At 37.1% G+C, this 21,651-nt stretch overlaps 1 protein-coding gene across 1 annotated transcript in view; it reads left to right on the top strand.

Annotated features, from left to right (window-relative positions):
* The first annotated feature begins 10,788 nt into the window (after window positions 1-10,788).
* The window catches only part of LOC149211112 (cytochrome c oxidase subunit 5C-like), a 35,721-nt gene continuing 24,858 nt past the window's right edge, over window positions 10,789-21,651 (top strand). Inside the window, exon 1 of the mRNA XM_089396912.1 lies at window positions 10,789-10,957. Within this exon, the coding sequence (XP_089253038.1) occupies window positions 10,873-10,957 (85 nt within the window). The 5' untranslated portion in view covers window positions 10,789-10,872. The remainder of the gene's footprint in view (window positions 10,958-21,651) is intronic.

Genomic DNA, 21,651 nt, shown 5'->3' with positions numbered 1-21,651 from the left:
ATGAAGCAGTTAGATAAAGGAACTCATAGGGAGAGAACTATGGGAAATAAAGGGACTCAAAGAGACCAAAACAACCTAAATTGTACAAGAGAAATCTACCTCAACTGAGCCACCCTACATAGAATATTCTAAATTTCAATACAAATAAAGAACTAGATTAAATTGTCTGAAGGTGAAGGATAGAATTTTGTTTACCAAATCATTGGTGGTATGCTTACTCTAGGCATTGAAAAATAGCTTCTACTTCCCACCACACCATTGGAGAATTATACTTACCAACACATTCTCCCCTAAGCACGTAATTAAGGATTGAATAATCCTCCTTTAAGTGGACTGGGGGCAATGGTGGTCTAGGCCAGGGGGGCCTGAGCCTTTTATCACTGTTTTTTCGAAACTCTACAAGGGAGAAATCCCACATGCAACCTTGAGTAGATGCAAAGATGGTAGAAAAGGGTGAGCCAATGACAAGATGGGTAGGAAAACATCGGGGGTGTGGAGGTTGCCAATTAAATTGTTGGGAGGTTGAGACTTGTAACATGTGTGATTGCATGGGCGAAAATGGCTACACAATCCCCCTCTTCAAGGGGTGGCAGGTCTCCCCCCCCTTCATTGGTTCGTTTTCCCACACCCCCATTAGGGTATTATCATAAATTATTTGAGTATATGATGCAAATTGGATAACAATTTAGACAAATAACATTGAGAGGTTATTAATATAAAAAATAAATCAAGATGAAATAAATAATAAATATACAAATTATATAAGAATGTAACAATGTTTATATTTTTTTAAATAATAGTGAGTCGGTAATATACTGAAGTAATTTGGATGAGGTCTAAGTCAAATATTTTAGTTGTCGCTATAATACTAAGAGTATATCCAATGCCCTTTAAGCCAAATATACTAATAACTTATGACTTAGCAAGATCCGAGATATAAAGGGAATGGGAATACCTACTCTTCGAGCCTTATTACAATGGATTAAAGATTCCCCTTAGAAGTGAACCTGAGTAAATAAGAGAATCAATCATACTCATAAGCATTCAAGTTACCAACTCAAAATCATAAATACTTTATACAAATCTTTGAAAAAAGAAACATAAAAAGAAAAGATAATGACCAAATTTTTATGATTGTGGATGTTTTGATGTACAATGTGCCATTGTTCATGCTTAGGTGTAATGGTACTAAGAATAGTTGGCATTTTGGATGTGTATAGATGTCGAGTGTGCACATGTGCACCAATGGGGGGAGGTATGGACATGCTGTTATATGTGTGCAATCGCCGACACATGTTGTTGTTAGATGTGTGCAATCATGGGCAGTTAAGATGGACATAAATACATTGTTGAGGCATGAACAAATGTGTTACTGCAACATAGATGCATGTAGATTTTCCTTTTTCAAAAGAAAGAAAACACACATTTGATATTTCTAGAATAGAAATCAAAAAGTACAATCTCTTGGCTGCATAACAACTCACTTGATTTCTTAACAAACATTTTATCTTAGCATCCAAAATATGCTTCAGTCATACATAAAGAAGAAATACTAACTTGTCATTGGAAAAGAAAGATTAAAGAGATTAAAGGAACATAATGATAACCAAACACCACTATGGAATTCTAAACAGGTACAAATGCCAACATCCAAAAGTAAAACTTCCTTTTGAGAGCAGATCTGCTAGAACATTATGCTCCATGTAATAGTGAAGGATTTGAAGATCATCAAATTGTTGTTGTAATTGTCAGATCTTCCTTTTCCATGATTCCAACTAAAGGATTGTAAGATCCACCTTTCCATTGAACCAATCCACTATTATTTTGGAATCACCAATCAATTTAAAAACCTTCACCTACTTCCAAAAAGCTAACTGCAAAGTTCGTTCGTACCATTTTCAATACCCAACTTACATTTTAGAATCACATTCTCAGGGAATACAATGACAATACCAACTCCACAATTCTCCCTTTGATAGGAACCATCAAAGAAATCCAATACATTTCCTTTATATAGCATAAGCTCCTTTAATTCTTGTCTTTTTCGATATCAAGGGCTTGATCTGTTCCATAAAAAACAACTCTAGAATTATGTGCAATAATTGCTAATCATAAAACATCATTATGAAAGAGAACTCTATTTCTCCCTAAGAAAATGCCCCACATTACAAACACTAGGAGAAATTTAAAAGACGACAAATAAATCTTTGAACCTAAAGCCATAGGAATTCTTCAACAGAGTTCCCAAATCACCAACTTTTTATTTTTAGGACTAACAAAACCTCTTTCCAAATATTATTCACAAAGGGGCAAAAAATAAATAAATGGTCAATAGATTCACTGTTATGACGACATACAACACAAAATCCAAGACCTTCCCATCATTTTTTTGCTAAAACATCCCATGTGAGAATTTTCATTTCAAGGAAAAGCCATAAAAGAGACAACATTTCAAGGGTCCTTGACCCTTCTAAACTAAATTAAACCATCATTTTAATTGATGGGTCATATTTTGTTGAATCAAAGCATTGTCTCCTTGCTTCACCGAAATAACCCCACATTGGTTCTTTTTTCGACCAAGAAAGACTATCCTCTTCATCCTTATTTAGAAAAATACCCACTTTTCCAAAAGTCATAAGAAATATTCCATTCACTTATTAAAACTAGCAGGGTTTGTAAATCTTGAGTAGAAACCCTGTCTTGATTACCAACATCTGTGAATTCATCTCTAGCCACATATGCAATATAATAAACACCATGAGAATTTAAAAAATATACCAAATCCGTAGAAATCTGTGCTTACCGTCACATCCAATCCATAGATCTTGTCCAATGAATACATTCCTTCCATTATCAATTTTCTAGGTGATCCCTTTTTTCATAACTTATATCCCTCAGACCACATTTCTCCAAATCATTGACCTACCCCTAGTTGAGATTTTGATGGTTGTCTTAACCATACCTCCATTGAATTATCCTTTAGGTATTTTAACCTCATAATCGAGCTCCATAGGTTGTTTTCAAAAAGCATCCCCCATGTTTTTGCAGCAAGGGCTAAAGCGAACAACTCCATATTTATCAAGCCCTAGCCTTCAATTTTTTTTGGAATTGCTAATCTTTCCCACTTCACCAGAGACAAACCTCTTTTTTTATTCTTGTCATTCCATGTGTGCACAAGACATCAAACATTTAGGACACCAAACATTGTAAAAGTCTTATAAGAGGCCATTAAAAGTGATACCCTTAAGACCTCATATTAAGCATTATATAGTTGTGGTGGAGAATAATGATAATTTAAATGAAAATGGATGGAAACATTTTTAACATGCTCAAAGTTGCATGCTTAATACCATTAATTATAATTGAAACAACAATAAAATATGGGTACATAGTTTTTTTTGTTCGTTGACCTACAAAGTTTGAACCCAGAGCCTTTGGGGACTTAACTCCTCATTATCAAGGCAATCACCAATCAAGTTGGCCCCTGTGGTAAAATATGAATACATAGTCAGGGCTTCATAACCCTTTAATTGTCTATGAAGTTCCTCATCCCAAGTGCTCTTGCTCCTTCACATGGTATATAATTCTCTTTTATAATGTTTGGATTCCCTCGTGGTTGGGAATTTACTCTAATTTGTGTAGTATTTCATTAAAACTATGGAAGTGTTGCATTTTATAGTATTTTATTAAAAGTATGGGAATGTTGCATCTTACTATTAGTCCCTCCAACACAGAACTCTCATTCACCTGATGACCAATATTAGTTTAGCATTGCCCAATGCAGGTTATAATGTTTAACCTTGAAAAACCAATTTTTATTTTTCAAACATTTGATTGGACTATAACTTTAAATATCTTATTGTAACTTTGTGCCACGTGGATAACTCCTCGGATTTTTGATTTTTTGCCATAATTTATAGATGTAGTAACAATATTTGTGTTATGATTTTTAAATATTTGTGCAATGATTTTTCATTGTTAAACTTGAGAGGAAAACCACCTTAATAATTTAAGCAAATATTTGCATAAAAAATAATAGAAATTAATTTTTTTGAAAACAGTTCATACTCACGTAAAAACCTATTTATAATCAATTACTACCCACCATAATTCAAACAAGTATTTGCATAAAAAATGAATATGAACAAGATGTAAATAAATAGACCTACCAACAATTACTACTTACCATTATTTATATTTTCTCCAACACTTTAACATGTAGGAGTAAAAGTGTAAATGTGCAAACTTAGTAGTGGTTACTAACCACCAAAAATTTATGCCCTTAGTAGGTAATTAACTTTTCCAGTTCATATATTAATTTGTATTTTTTCTAAAAGTATAACCTCCAATTAAGTGGCAGGGGCTTCCCTTAGTAGGCAACACTTGTTTTTTATTAGGTTTTTTTCATTACAATGAGTTTAATGTGTTTATATTTAGTATTCTATTTTTTTAGCATATAAGTATTTTAGATTGTTCAATAGTAAGGTTTGAAATTATATAATAATATATTTTATATAAATTTGGTAGAACTATCATATAAATTAAATCACTGATAAATGTTGATAAGTATCAATCCATAATAAACATCAAAACATTTGTTTCATAATACATCTCATATTGATAAAATTAAAAAAAAATCATAAATCTAACTAAATTATAACATTATTATTTTTATTAATTACACAAAGAATTAATATATAAGTTAAACATATATACATTTAAAAAAGCATGAAACAAGATTCTTATTCATAGAGATTTATCCCACTTTAGGATGAAGATTCTAGCCTATAAATATGCTTTTGTTACAACACTATGGGCCAATACCATGGCTTATCAATACCGAGGCCTAAAAAAACCCATAAATCATTTCATATTACACTTATTTATATGACATTTTTTTTTTATTTAATAAATTTAATTAAAAAAACAAAAAAAAACACGACTACTTTAACTATAAGCAACATGATTGGAACTTTAATCTCCATGATTTTAGAACATTGGTGTGGCAGTGAAACAGAGATTGCAGATAAGCATGAAGTCATCCTCATGAATCTCAAATGTCACAAGATGTCACAATATGAAGACTTTGACAGGGATTGGATGTAAAGAATCTATGAAGTGAAAGATTCAAAGAATCTGTTATGGAAACAGGTATATCTTGCTGCTCTTCCATCCAGATTTGTTGATTATATCAGGTTGCAAGAAGTTTTCCAGTTGCCATTTGAATCATATACATGGGGTGAGATTTATTCTCACATTACAAAAACATTAGTGAGCTTATGCACAAGTTCCAAAGTAAACAAATCTTTGGAAAAACTTTCAAAGCTCCCAGATAAGAAGCCCATTTGCAGTAAATATGGACTTACAGTTGATGACCCTTTGGTCAAAAGAATAAAAGCAAAGAAAAGGGCTAAAAAGGAGTATAAACAGAATGTAAAAGGCTACAAAGATCGAAGAAAGTATTTTCAGCGGCCTAAAAGTCACTCCTCTAAAGCCAGGAAGGGCTACTACAGGTATGTCCCCCAGACACATTATTATAGGCCCTCTGACATTCATTTACATACATCCAAACAAGAGAAATGGAACAATCTCACTTGTTGGTTGTGTGGCAAGACTGGACATACATCCTCAAGATGTCCAGAAGGAGAAGAATCTAAGAAAAACAGAGGGAAGAAGTCCCAAGCCTCTTTTCAGAGAGGTAAAAATATCAAGCAAGAGGGACAGATACAATGCATGAAGTGTGGTTCCCGCACTCACAGGACAGAACGCTACCCAAATGTGGTAATTAAAGACCAAATCCAGCAGCAACAACTGGAAGAATCATCTTTTGATTCCTTTAGTTCTTTGTCTCAAGAAGAATTACAAGCACACATGCAAGATTGTTCAGATTCTGAAACAACATCCTGTTCTTGTCCTGAACCAGAAGAATGTGCTTGTTAGATGCATTATGATTCTGATTCAGAATCATATAGTGATCCTAGTTCTGAAGAAATGTCCTTTAGACCACAGAAGGAGAAAATCTTAATGGTTGCCACAGAAGAAGATGGGATAAAAATTCTTGCTTAGATTCGAGCAATGGAAGATGGAGAAATGAAGAGTCGGCTAACAGAGGCATTAATGGACCAGCTCAAATCCAGTTCTTCCAGAAATTTAGGTAAAAAGCCATTATTTGTTGATGCTTCTTTTGAAAGGAATACCAGGTCCTTCCAGAGACACCAAGAGAAGCCAGATAAGGTGCGTTCACTCACCTTGGGGGAAGTGAGTAGAGAAATTCATAATATTAAATCTGAAATCTCTACCTTGAAATCCCAAATTGCTGAAATAAAGAAAGGAAAGCAAGTTGTAGAGGAAAATTCTCATTCATGGGACACAACAGAATATGCCAAAAATCTTAACCCAAATCTTGAAATTGTTGAAGGAAAGAAAGACCCTGTCTTTGGATTTCAAGAAATGAGAATTCTAGCTATCTCCTACCAGCAACATCATGTAAAAGTGAACATCTGCATAAAGGGAGAAATGTTTGAACTCACAACACTCCTTGATTCAGGAGCTGATGTGAACATTTTAAATAAGAAAGTGATACCAGCAAAATATTGGGTTTCTGCAAAAAGAAATGTTGTAGGATTGGGGAATAAAACGCTCAAGTATGAAGTTCCTAAGGCTTCTATCTGTTTTGAACATCACTGCATCAATTTGAAATTTGCAGTAGCAGACATCCCAGTTGACTGTATTCTAGGAAATATATTCCTAGCAGCTGTTGAGCCACATGGGTCAACAAGATTAAAAGAAAACAAAGCTGGTTATTTTATTTATGTTCCTACTTCAAAAGGAATAACAAAAAGGATTGAGTTGCCCTATATCTCAAATCCTAGAGTCTCTACAATGGTCCAAACTGTCCAAAATTTGGACAAAGCAGAAGCCAAACTGACAGATCTGAAAGATCTGAAATCTACACTTAAGGTAGAAGAACAGCTGAAGAATCCTCAGGTTAGAAGAAAAATTGAGGAATTGAAAAAACAAATTGAGGACGAATGCTGCTCAGAAGAACCAAATGCATTCTGGCACCGAAAGCAGCATACTATTGAGCTCCCATACAAAGAAGGATATACAGGTAAGCCCTGTAAAAGTAGAGCTATTCCTATGAGCAAGGAATATAGAGATCTCTGTGAAAAGGAAATCGAACAACTCTCAGACAGAAAGCTCATAAGAGAATCTGACAGTCCCTGGAACTGTTATGGATTCTATGTCAAAAAAAGAGTAGAACAAATCAGAGGAACCCCAAGTCTGGTAATAAATTTCAAACCTCTCAATTTTGTTCTTGCAGATGACACATATCCGATTCCTCACAAAGGAGATCTGATTGCAAGGATAGCAGGAGCTAAGATATTTTCAAAGTTTGACTTGAAGGCAGGATTTTGGCAAGTAGCCATTTCAGAAAAAGATAAGTTCAAAATTGCCTTCAGTATTCCAGCAGGCCACTATGAGTGGAACGTCATGCCTTTTGGTTTGAAAAATGCTCCATCTAAATCCAGAAGGTAATGGATAAAATATTTAAGCCATACTTTGATTGGCTTATAGTTTACATTGATGATGTTCTGATCTTCTCCAAGAACATCCAAGACCATTTTAAACATGTTCATACATTCAAGCAGTTGGTAAAGCATAATGGTCTTGTTTTGAGTAAGAAAAAGATAGAAGTCTTCTAGACTACTATCAAATTTCTTGGCCATACCATATTCAATGGCCAAATCTCTCTACAGAAGCATGCGCTTGAGTTCGCTGACAAATTCCTAGATGTTATAACAGACAAGAATCAGCTTCAGAGATTCTTGGGTTGTTTGAATTATGTCAGTAATTTTTACAAAGATTGTGCTACAGACAGAAGTGTCTTGAATAAAAGACTCAGAAAGAACCCACCTCAGTGGATAGAAGAACACACTAAGGCTGTTCAGAATATCAAAGCCAAGGTAAAATCTCTTCCCATTTTATATGTCTTTGATGATAGTGCGTTCAAGATTGTTGAAACAGATGCCAGTAATATAGGATGGGGAGGCATCCTAAAACAAAGAAAAGGTGACATTGAACAAGTCGTCCAGTTTGCATCAGGCACCTGGAATCCCGCTAAGCAGAATTACTCCACAATTGAGAAAGAAGTCAAAGCTGCATGGAACTGCATCAACAAATTTGATGTCCATTTGATAAACAAACAGTTTTTGCTTCGAACTGATGCTTGAGCTTTACAGAAAGTATTAACTAAAGACATCAAGAAACTAGGCGAGGCAAAATTTGCTAGGTGGCAAGCACTCTTCGCTAATTTCGACTTTCAAGTCGAACATATAAAAGGTGCAAAGAATTGTCTCCCAGATTTTCTCAACAGAGAGTTTATCCAGCCTCAAGAACATATCATGGTAATAGTTACAGAATGGGACCAAGAGCACAAACAAGAAATCTTGTACACTATACCAGATAACCAGGACTGGGAAGAATACAGGGAAAAGTGGAAGCCTACATGGTAGTTGAGGAATACAAAAGTATTAGATGCTAATCTGCAAGCTCATACTGACATTCAGCATCTAGTACCAGAAAGAAGAGTGTATCCAAAAGGGAGTAAATGGATACATGATATGATTTATACAAAAGCAAAAAGGGATGCATTATATGCAGAAGATGCTCTTCAAAGAGACTTTCATGATATTTCAGGCATATGGTGTCATGGAGGAATCCGTCGAGGAATTTATGAAAAATATTTCTGTATTAACCGAACCAGGAATCTGGCATGGCCTATGCCTACTCAGACCTCTGCATTATGGCCAGGAGGAGATCCTAAACTTATTTTTCCTGACACAGTGTATGATTTTGCAGCATACAAACAGCTATGGTGGGATTTCCTGAATGTAGATGACAAAGAAGAAACCCATTATACTAAATTAAAATTTAGTACAACGGGGATAATGCAAAGAAATCAACAATGCGATTGGCTACAGAAATGGTGGGTCGACTACGGTGTTAACAGAACAACAATGGACCCACACTATCATGAAGCATATTGCAAATTCCACTGTGATATTTGTTTCGAACATAACATCCCAGACTGCTTCCACATACCTTACAAAACTGTCAAAGAAATGACAGTAGGAGAATGGTCTCCTTTTCATGATGAAAATAAAACTTTAAAAGAATACATGTCCCGCCATTATGAATGGCTTGTATTAACAAAGGTGAAACATCAAATCATCTTAGGGAAACCTATGATTGTTCGGAGGATTTTCACCAAAGCATGGGATGAATTATTGTACAAAAAACATAGATTCCCTGGCATTACTGTATTCTGACAGTTCTCATGGGCTTGTCCGACAAAAGCATCCATTATTGTAATAATGTTGTCCAGTCACAAGGACTTGATTGTGGCCAGCTTTTTTCGTGGGATTTGCTGGACAAAGGCATCCACTTTGTAAATAATGCAGACATCATATTTTTCCGTAGGATTTACTTTTTCGGACCAAGAATCTTTGTGCGGATGTCACCTCGGTGTTACCCGAAAACAATGATTCCGTCCCTTTGTATGATGCCCTGCAGTAATGCTTGTCCCCTTTCATTTGTTATAAATTGAGGGTAAGGCTCATTATGAAGGCATTCACATTCAGAGAGTTTTAGAGTCTTAGAGTCCTAGCGATCTGAGAAGCCTGCGTATTAGTGTGCTCGGCACTGGTAAGAACCCAAAGTGGCCAGATCTATTAATAGTCAGTCAAGTCTGTATATCAGCCGAGTCTGTATATTCTGAGGCAGAGCCTATTTGTTGCCAGGAAGCCTTCGGTAATGCTTATTCCTCTATGAAAAGCAAAAGTCCGATAAATGCAACAATACTCTATCTCTGCAAGGAATATTTTTGTGATCTGTAATCTGTAATCTATATCTATATCCATTTCTGAGAAATAATATGAGAAGGCATTTTCTGTAGTTGAATACCTGTGTGCTTTTATAAATCGTCTGCTGTGTAGTAGTTGTCTCATAATCTTCACTCTGAAGTTCATTAGGGGTTCGCCAAAGGTTTCAAAGGGACGCTAGACCGTTTGAAGGCGAGGTTGCCGTGTGTTTGGTCGCAGAGCGTGAAGATCTGAGTAGGTTCGCACTAAGTTCACCACAGGCCGATCAGTGAAGACAAACGAAAAGACACAACAAGACCAAGACTGTAGCAAGCCTTGCCAGAAACCCCTGCATTTCATAGAAATTAAATCCCTATCATTCATCTATTAATTATTAATAATTAAATTAAAAATATAAAAACTTTAATTCAAATAAACACTAATAACATAAATATATTACTGATATTCGATTAAGAGGGATTTCAACTATGAAATCTAAAACGAAATTAGGTTAGAGAGAGATTTCAACTATGCTCCTAAATCTAAAACAACTTAGACCCTAGATTCTTGGACCTTACACCTTAAATGAGTTCAAACATGATAAACCCAAAATTAATAAGCAAACACTTTCCTAACTAAAACCTTCGTTGTACCTAGCTCGATGTACTTGCAATCGATATGAAATAATTATTTTCAAGTCTCCCTATTTAAAGAGGAAGAAAACTTAAAAATAAAATAACTTTATTCCCTCGGGGCACCATTTACATGTGACCCTTCTAGAACTTGCAAAACGTACTCCCACATTTTACATGTTACCTTCTAGGAAGGTCCAGAACGCACTCCACTTTTTCGGGAAACTTGTCCAAAAAGATAAAAAAAAATACATGGTGCCCTAAAAATCTTCTCCATCCATTTTTTTCTCCATATAAACACGTCCTTTCGCATTTTCGCATTTTTATTTTTTCCAGTTTATTTCAGCCTAGTGTCACAGGATCGTGAAATAGCAGAGATGCCTGCGCACTCACATGTGGCTCTTAAGGGCGGTCCCAGTGTTATTAAAGAAATTTGCTATGGATTAGCCCTAGGCCTAACGGGTAAGTCCTTGTTCTCAATTTTTCATTTCAATCAGATCTCCAGGTTTGTATGAACATGATAAATGATCCAATGATAATCTGAGATCCCTGTATGTGCGTTACATGTCTATTTTTGAATCGAACTCATGGCCTCAGTGAATCGTTTTAGAACCCTCTTGAAAATCTCTGAAATATTTTGATTTAGACATAGTTTTCTTTGATTTATTCTCTTTCTTTCTGGTTTTGAACGAGTGAGAGTTTCGTGGAAAATGGATGTCAGAACTTATAATGAAACCCTAGTTCTTTGCACGATAAATGGTCATTTATGGACGGGGAAGGGTATTGAAAGCACCATTGTTGTTTAAGCAGGGTTTAAAGATATTAGAGCACAATAGCTTAAACTTGGTTTCTCAGTCTTGCGCTTTAAGATAATAACACTTGTCAATAACATTGAATTTTAATCTCTGTGTGGACTTCATTACTTCATTGAATTTTAATCTCTGTGTGGACTTAATTACTTCATTGAATTTTAATCTCTGTGTGGCATTTTATTTTCTTGAGAATCTGAGAGACATATATATGGCTTTTGGGGAGATTGTGAGCTTTCTGAATTTTTTAATCATCAGATGCAATTTTTCACGATAGTCAAAAGTTTTGAATATATGTGGAGAACGGTGTTAGCAGACATTCCCAATTCCGACTCTGTTCTTTGAGAAAACTGAGTCAAGTCAGCTCTTCTGGGCCTGATTTGGCCCCGGATCATCAACATGTGTTTAATTCGACGACTCTTGCGAGTATGATTGTCAAGTCAAGTTCGAGTCAGATTGAGGTTGTCTATCTATAAATACACACAACTAAGCGTTCGTTTTTTTATCAACTGTGCATACTCTGGCATTTTATACTATATAGTATCATCTATATATTTTGAAACAGGTTGTAATTCTGACTAAATAAGAAAATCCCTTTTATTTACCCGATGGGGAACAAAATATGGGTCAACCAACCCCATAAAAAAGAAGTTTCATTGATCAACAACGTTGAATTGGAGGAAGTTGTCCATATTGTCCAACCACACTTTTCTTTGTGTCTCCTGCCCCGACTTAAGAACCTGAAGCCATTGAGAAAACTCAATATTGTTGTCTGGTGGGTAATGTAATAAAGAGTGGATCGAGAACTGGTGGTCACGCAGAACAATATTTATATTATACGCAGATTGTAAAATAATTCTCTAGTGTTTCCAGAGTCTGAGTCAGCTCTTACTCTTTGTCTTTCGGAGACATTCTTCATTTTGGATTGACTCTAATAACTCTGATGGAGAGTGGAGCGAACCATTATCATTCATGTCCGAGTCAAAACATGGCAAGGAAAAATTCGACATCTTTTGGGTGAAAGACTGTCCTGCTTATTCTCAAAGAAGATGAGAAGAATGGTTTTTCATAGTTGCAAACAGAAATATTTATATTATAGGAATGTTTTGTACCCATGTGATTTTTCTTTTTCTCATCTTACATGAAAATTACATGCAGTTCAAAGAGCCGGGTAAGGAATTTATGATGTTAGGCAGTGGATTAGGTGGATCTGAGCTTGTGTTTTGCCCGCAATCAATCTTTACAATTTCAATTTCCACGATGATCTTTATAGCTCATACTCAACATATAGCTCTTGATACCAAAGTCGATCAGCCTAATCTTGATTTATAACTCACATGCAGCGTGTAAGTCTTGATCTAGCATTGATGTTAAAGGTTGTTAAGCCGTATCCTATTAAATACCTTGACTTGTACAAGATTGGCATTAAAAATTTGGTATGCATTCTAGTCCAAGTTGGATGTTTTTGATTCCATGGTTTTTCACGGTTGCAAACAAAATGGTTATATTATAGGAATGTTTTGTTCCCTTGTGATTTTTTTTTGGTAAGGCTAGAGAGTTTATAGCATCACATTAGTTGCTATTGGTCTGCGACAGGGGAAACCAAACCAATATCTAAAGTCTTAAGATTGTATGTCAAAAAAAGTATTAATTGACTGCTCTTGACAAAATTTAAACCATAGGAAACTAGTATGCTTATGATTTGCGGAATCCTACCATATCTTAAAAAATCAGCCTCATGGCTGTTAGCAACATAACAAAACATGTATCTATAGACCATGTCAACTAGAAGGAGGGTCCACTTGTATGGGAGGAGACATACTAGTGTTAGTTTCTAGTGGAGTGACAGGAACATCAACAAGCTTCTTCACTAGAATTGAGACTTTATCTAATTTTTGCACCTTTTGCAGAACTTCATCAATGCATAGTAGTAGTTCTCTTTTGAGTCTTTGAACGCTCCACTAGAAACTGTGCCAAGAGAGTTTTGATATGCCAATAGAGGTCAATTGTTTGCATATAGGGGGGTATGGTGGTACCTCCTATTACTAGTTTCAGGGATCTAACTGCACGTTTCCATCTCCACATGCTGATCTAGGATAAATCATCAATTGAAACACTCTTCTTCTATGTTTGAAATGATGCTTCGAATTTCCATTAGGGTGGACTCATTACATCCTGCCATTGATTGTCAAGCGTCCACCCGGGGTTGCGATTGCGAGGTTGGTTGACCCTTCCTTGTTCCTCGACCTTGCGCCATATTGAATAAGAAGTCACACAAAAGACCACTGGGAGAGCACAAAAAATAGATAAAGAAAGGCCACAAAGGACTTGGTAGCAATTGAACCGAGAGAGCCCAAAACTTCTCTAGCCCTACCACAGAAACTAGAGAGCCTGTTAAGGAGAAGGTAGAGATGAGATGGAATTCTAGAGGAGATAGAGAACTGAAACTGCTAAACTCCTTTGAAACTTCAAGGTGAGAAAGTGACACTTCGGTTTAGCAATTTAGGACTAGGAGTCACCCAGAGCACCAAACGAAAAACAACTAAATGCCCAAAAGTCGAGAAAGGAGACATGTAGTGAAAGAGACAATTCCCAGAATTTAGAAGAAAGACAAACTCATAAAATGATAGAGACCGAGAGCTAGTGGGGAGAACCACTTAAGCTCCAAACAAGACAAACAAGGAAACAACCCAACACCTAGGGGCACACAAAAGCTATTTGAACTCTCCCCTCAGCCCAAAATCAAAGACTAAACCAAATGCAGAAGGCATTGTGACATAATCGACATATAGAAGCCATACTAAAGTGCTGAATTGCAAAGAAAGTCTTTTGAAATCGAAATAGCTTAAAACTACATAGCGAAATCAAGCTTGAAAAATATTGGCCATCTGTAAAAGCAGTAGGAAAACACCATGCAATATACCATACTAAGAAAATCATACAGCAAGACCTCCCTTTAAACTTGTTATGTGAGTGAACTTTGATATTCGCCACCTTGCCACATGATATGCACCTCCCTTCTTACCACCTTCCATATTGTTTATGAGAATAACCATAGAGTGGAGTGGAAGTTCAAGCTATACTGCAAGAACAATCCACTTCCTAAGCCACATCATAACACAAACTACCCATGCGAGGCCTTGAATCCATGTCGGATGCCACTTGTTGGGAGGGTTGAGCCCCCTCATAGACTTAGTTGCCCACATTCAAACACAGGGTCATAACACAAAATACCCAAGTGAGGCTTTGAATCCATGTGAAACGCCACTTGTGGGGAGGGTTGAGCCCCCCCATAAACTTAGTTGCCCACATTCGAAAAAAGGGGCTCGGATCTCTTGACTTGACACTTGTTGTGGGGATTTTTCCTAGTTTACTTGAAAATTACATGCAATTTCGAATGAGTTGGGTAAGTGATCTATGATGTGGGCAATGGATTAGGTGGGCCTTTCCTTGTGTTTAATGGGCTTTTCCTGCAATCAATCTTCACAATCTCAATTTTTGTGATGACCTTTGTAACTCATACTCGACATATAGGTCTTGATGTCAAATGTCGGTAAACCTAATCTTGATTTATAAAATAACACGCAACATGTAAGCCTTGATATCGACAGTTGGTAAGTTGTATCCTATTGAGTATCTTGACTTGTACAAGATTGGCATTGTTACCCACTACCTGTGGGTAGTATCCATAGGAGAAAATTTTCTCCTAGATGGTCCTCAACTGACAGCCAGCAGCCCCTTGTAGCCACCAGATAGCTCGATGTGCCACTATCGCTGCCACTTGAGCCAGCCATGTGGTCCCCCACTCGTCTGTTATGATCGTATGTTCGAAGGTGGGCCTCTCGACCCCGAAGGTATGGGTTTTCATTGGTATATTTGAGTAATTTTGTTTAATTATCATAGACACCTTTGTGCATGGATTGGTGGGGCGATTCGACGTAAAGAGTGGGATAGGTCTGTACTTTTCTCTTCTTTGCTCGTTTTGGTGGTTATCCTTGTATCCTAGCCCCGTGAGATCTCCTTTACTGACTATTAGCTTTAGGGCTGACAATACATGTGAAATCCCGCTTTAGGGCTGGCACTACATGGGAAATCTTGATTTTGGTTGCATGGTCCCGCTTCCTGACACCATATACATTCACTCCCCTCCACTCATTTTAACCCCATTCATCACTTTTCCCATTCGGGTCCACATTTGTCTAGTGGGTCCACAATGGGTTAGCCTTCCCCTCCCCTTATCCACACTTTGGGTTGATCTTGGAATGATGCCCAGAGGTTGATGCAGTTAAAAAGAAAGGAAAAAGCATAATTTGGCCTCTCTCTACAGGAAATGTACCACAAAATGCAAAAGATGGTCAGGGCATACAAATTTAGCACGTGGGCAAAAGTCAAACATGAGCTCTACCCCTTATTTGTGGCCATTAACCTGGTTCTTATGGGCCCTAGATCAGCCCTCTCCATATTAAGGAACGCATGATTGTCCCAATCCTTGGTGGGCAATGAACTTCTCCACCTTAAAAGGGGGTATCTAATGTTATACCCTACAATTCATGCTCTCATCCCCTGGAGCCTTGAGTAGTAATAAAGAAATATCAATCCAAGACAGAAGGCATATGAGGAAGGGTGGAAAAACAAAGGCCAAGGTAACTCATGTACCACGACTGGCTCCCGCTTACACTCACATACCCAAGTGTGGGCTTCCCTCATCATAGCTACCCTTGTACCATGACATGTGGCCTAGAGTCATCCCCTGATCCTCACTTCGTTCCATCACTATTTCACGTGCCACCTACCCATTGATGGATGTACGGTGGGCATGTCAACCCCTCTAAAGGTTGAAACCACCTAATAGGGTCCTTGGTTAATCCCCCCCTTATTGAGGTTGGGGACACTTGTACATGCCAAAGCCCACTATGGAAGAGCTTGCTACCATGAAGTGCCTGATTTATTCCATGATTTGTAAGCTCTTTTACTTGATTATTCTAATGATTTGTTGTATTGGAGGGCAAGGTGACACATTGGATCATATGCAGGATTGCAGGTGGGTGGCCATTTAGGGTTTGGTCTCCCTATATGGGGTCCAAGCCCTCAAGAGGGCCACATTGGCACTTGTAGGGTGAGCATTGAGAGCCATGGGCCTCCACCATAGCAGATAGTACTCCAAGGATCCCCAACACCATTTAGTGATTGCTCGTGTTCTCCTTTTCGATGAGGATGATACCCCTGGATCACCATGCCCAGTCGGCTTCACACTTGTACCACACACTTGGTAGAGGTTCCAGAGTCCAGACGAGGATGTGTCTCACTGCAGGAGACAAAGGGAGCACTTATGTCATCATCCTAGCCCTTACAGATGGCTTACATGCATTATCGATCCACTTGGAGGCCCATGAGGATGTCATATTGCCCCCACACCGACTTGCTTGGTTATCAAGGGGCCAACCCTTTGTCCACTATGATTGGAGTCCATTCTCTCACCATGGCATACTTTGGACTTCATTAGGCCTTCTCAATGACCCAATGACTCATTATGTTGATTATTCTGCCCTCTTGAGAGACTTATTTTTATGTTATTGAGCTATCTTGGTGGGCTTGTCACCAAGAGATGTTATTATTGCACATTATTTCATTATTTGGGGCTTGATTAGGCCTAATTAGGCAAATCAAACTCTTTATAGATGATATAATTTGATGAAAGGCTCATTCATTCCTCTCATCATCACTTGTATTGGATTAGTATTTCTTGAGAGATTTTCACACCTTTTGGAGCTTTCTTGATGTACTATGATGTTTGGGATTTCGCTATGGTCTTTGGAGCCTCTTTCTAAAGCAAAAATGATGAATGGATATACTTTTTCTCTTTCAAGTCGAATTTTTGATGCTATTCTTGTTATCTTACTTGTCAAATGCATGCATATTGTTATCATTATTCTTGTATGGGTTAATGTAATGCGAAATTCTTCTGGGACCTTGAATAAGTGATTAAATGCATACGCTGATGTTTGAGGGATTGGGTGAATGTTCCTAGAGGCACCTTTTAGGTTGAAGACCTCGAAACTATCTCCTTCGCAAGTTCGAAGTATAAATCCCTATTGACCTGGTTGTTGCCCTTGCAGAGGCTAGTGAAGATCAATTAGGGCTCCTTAGTTGACAAAAATTCTTGATCTATGTGTATCTTGACTCCATTAAGCCCAAGCAATAAAGCACTGATCCTCGTATCCCTTTGGTGGTCAAATTTACATCTCTTTCCTTTACTTTTCCAAATTCTAGGCCTAACCCTAGAGGGTCACCTAGGGCATCAAGCGAAATTTATTCTAGCCATTCAAAACCCTTGAAATTTAGTTCACAACTGCGCTAGGATTTTCTCAAGGAGCCCTCCAAATTTGAGCTCGATCTGATGGTGGAATCCCGAGATATTGCAAGCTCTAGCCATGAGACCATCTCTTTCCCGAGGTTGATTTGGGTTATAGTGTCCTAACTAGGATCATTGCATTCAAATCTCAAAAGAAAGTTAGTCCTTTGATGCTATTCTCTTCCCCAATTAGGTCAAGCCCCTCCTTGGTTGATCGACTCCATACCCTTGACCTAGTTTGGGTCCACTTGGCTTCTCTGTGGTCCTACAAATCTATAACTCAAACTCCACAAGGATTACTTAGAAGCCATTTCTTCATTGGGATCCTTGAGTCTAGGAACCTTCTTGTCAAAGTATATTCCCTAAACCTAAACTCAAGTATCTTCTTAGCCCTTCCTAGAGAGCTTATCACCTTGCTTCTCAAGCAAGTAAGCCATTTGTCTGAGCCTCTCTTGAGAATAGGCCTTGGGAATCACTCCTTATCTTATTATTGCTCCATTCATCTTGTGATTCCCCTTATATCGGTCTCCTCCCATCAGTGAAAGTCCGTAAAGAGCAGGGAGCTTTAGCTGAGGTGATAGTGGGCTATTGCTCCATTTTTTGCCCCTTAACCTAGTAGTTGCTCCATAGGATCCCCTCCTAGGGCCCCTGCTAGTTTGAGCGGTAACATACATTAAAAATATGATATGCATTTTAGTCCAAGTTGGATGTTTTTGATTCCATGGTTTTCATGGTTGCGAATGAAAATGGTTATATTATAGGAATGTTTGGTTCCCATGTGATTTTTCTGTCTCCCATTTTACTTGAAAATTACATCAAATTTCAAATGAGTTGGGTAAGGAATTTATGATGTTAGGCAATGGATTAGGTGGGCCTGTCATTGTGTTTAATGGGATTTATCTGTAATCAATCTTCACAATTTCAATTTCCATGATGATCTTTATAACTCATACTAAACATATAGGTCTTGATATTAAAGATTTGAAGCCCAATCTTGATTTTTAACTCATATGCAACATGTAAGCCTTGATATAGCCCTGATTTCAAAAGTTGGTAAGTTGTATCCTATAGAGTACCTTGGTTTGTACAAATTGGCATTAAAAATTTAATATGCGTTCTAGTTCAAATTGGATGTTTTTGATTCCATGAAGAAAATCCCTTTAGTTGGAACATTGGTTTAATGCCAAGGGTGAAGGATTGAAGCACGACAATTATGCACAAGGCATTCTAATGATGCATATTAATGTGCTTGAAATGAATAAGAAAATTTCTTATCATGGTTCCCTTTGTTTTAATGAGTGTAAAATGTGAGATTACTCTCACAATTGAAGTGGCATGTTCTTTTAAAATATTGAGTCTTATTTGGGAAGTGTGAAGGTCACTCATAAAAAACAAGGAACCAAACTAATCATTATGATCTAAGAGCAATAACCATAATGTGAGGAAATATGATGTTATGGAGCCTAGCCCAAGGGAAAGAGCCTTAGTCCTTTAAGTGCTTGCAGTAGGGCCAAGGAGAGAGGGGGTCAACCGTTAAAGTCGAATGTGAATCTATACTACCATATGAGGTTGAAGGAAAGAATTTTGTATAAAAATTTAGTTGGAGGAGCTAGATTCAATCCTAAGAATGCTTCTCTGCGTGGAGGAGCTGAACCATTGTTGGGCACTGGTGGAGTGGGTTGCCTATTGGTCACATGTAAACCATCTTGAACCTTCATATGACACTCACTGTTGGGGGTTGCATTGCCTCTTGTGGTCTAATAGATCCTGGAGTTGGAATGGTGCTACCATTTGCTTGCCTGTTGGTGCCCTTATGAAATAGGAGCATTGGGAAGAAATATGTTATCCATTCAATAGTGTCTGGTTGAGTGGGGGGTCAAAGAATGTGAGCTCCAAGCTTGCAAACCTCTCCCATGTATAATGCTAGACATAGTTGGTTTAGATACCAAAATTAGGTGGAGAGGGAATTATGGGATGCTCTAAACAAGCAGTGGAATCGACCATGTATCTTATAGTAATTAGGGCATTTGAATATGAATTGCTCCTCTATCTTTGTCTTTTATCTATCACAGATCTGGTATAATTTTTTGTCTTGTGGTCTTTTTTTCTTAGCCTCCACTTAAAGGTAACACTAGTGCATTTTGAATTGGCCTATGGGGATCTTTAACCCATGCATCCAATGTTGAAGCGTGTAAGGGGGCTGCACCATGAGGTTGTCTCTAAGCTTTAAGAATTGTTTGACTTAAAGGGCCACTTGGGTCTCAAAGTTGGATATACTGTCTACAAATATCCTTTATAATTATTTTCATTTCTTGGTTATTAGGCAAGAGATAGCTTGGAGCATCCAAAGAGTACTTGAATGGCGAAGGGAGTTCTATAGATAGACTAGTTGATTGAAGGAATCATCTTTTGAATACCAACATTACGCTCTCCCAGTGTGGGGGATCGATTGGGTGATGGTCTTTTAAGATTTGTAAGCTAGATGAGGGAATTGTTCTTTGCATATAGTTGAGTTGATAAAGCTCCTAAGGTGATGCAACAACTCTACCATTTTGAAGATAGATTTGATCCCAAAAGGGTGTGTTTGAAATTGTATTTGGATGGTGGGACGGGAACCATTCTCTTGCATCTAATGATGCGATGAAGCAAGAGGGTTTGAAATCTCTCAGTGCATACTCAGTTCGAATCAAGAAGGATTGGTCCCGAAAACTCTAAACCATACTTGAAATTAGTATTAGAAAGTGATTAAGGAATGTTTTTCCAACACATTTTCCTTGAATGTGATTAAAACTTAGGCTTATTTATTGGATATGTTAGTATACTAAAATAATTTCCCAAGAACACTAGATCAAATCACTCCTAAATTCTAACTTTTTACTATTTTCCTTATGCATATCATTTATGCTTTGATTTTCTTCCACCCGACTTGATACTTTTTATACCATGTGCTTTTCATGTTGTATTATTTAAGTAGCTTGCAAAACATGATGGAGTTTTAGTCAAGGGATCATTTATATCAAAGCAATATGAGTGAGCCATGTTATATGATGAATTTAAATAAGTAAACAATAGTGGGTAAAGGCTCACATTGGAAGGAAATAAACACAACTTGGATATGGGCTATATGGTGTTAGGAACTAAGGAATTCCTGGGAGGAATCTTTTTAAAAGGTAAACACATCTGACTTTGGAAGATGCTTATTATAAATCATCACAAAAATTGTCTGATGACTATTAGAAGTCTTGTTAGAAAATTTAGAAATCACGAATCCATGAATAAGCATGGAAATCATGCATTCGCTAATAAACATCTATTGAGATTTTGTGGAATGTTTTTCAGTAGTTTGAGTGAGCCATGTTATATGATGAATTTAAATAAGTAAACAATAGTGGGTAAAGGCTCACATTGGAAGGAAATAAACACAACTTGGATATGGGCTATATGGTGTTAGGAACGAAGGAATTCCTGGGAGGAATATTTTTAAAAGGTAAACACATCCGACTTTGGAAGATGCTTACTATAAATTATCCCAAAAATTGTCTGATGACTATTAGAAGTCTTGTTAGAAAATTTAGAAATCACGAATCCACGAATAAGCATGGAAATCATGCATTCGCTAATAAACATCTATTGAGATTTTGTGGAATGTTTTTCAGTAGTTTGAGGTTTTCAAACACAAGGATACCAAGATATTTTTTTTGGTAGTCTTGACATTCTCAAATAAGATTGAGATTTTGACGTGACACACGATAAAGAGATATTGTTAAAAGTAGCTACAAAATCATTCACTTAGTTTAGCTTACTAAACTCTATCGTGAGTTGTAGAACTCAAGTTCATAGGGAAGTAGAAGATTTTCTTTCAAACTTCGATAACTTGATCAAATGGAGGTAATGGGTATCATCTTGATAATTACCCTTAGAGGAAGAAGGGGAGCTAGACAATCAAATGTACATGGGAAAAACATAAGAACAATAATTAGCCATTGATATAACAT

The sequence above is a fragment of the Pinus tabuliformis genome, chromosome 1_2, assembly GCF_031772625.1.
Source record: "Pinus tabuliformis cultivar Carrire ecotype Pingquan chromosome 1_2, CPIR1, whole genome shotgun sequence".
In the NCBI taxonomy this organism is placed as follows: Eukaryota; Viridiplantae; Streptophyta; class Pinopsida; order Pinales; family Pinaceae; genus Pinus; species Pinus tabuliformis.
The sequence above is the reverse complement of the archived record's forward strand: the minus strand, read 5'-3'. Positions and strand labels throughout refer to the sequence as shown.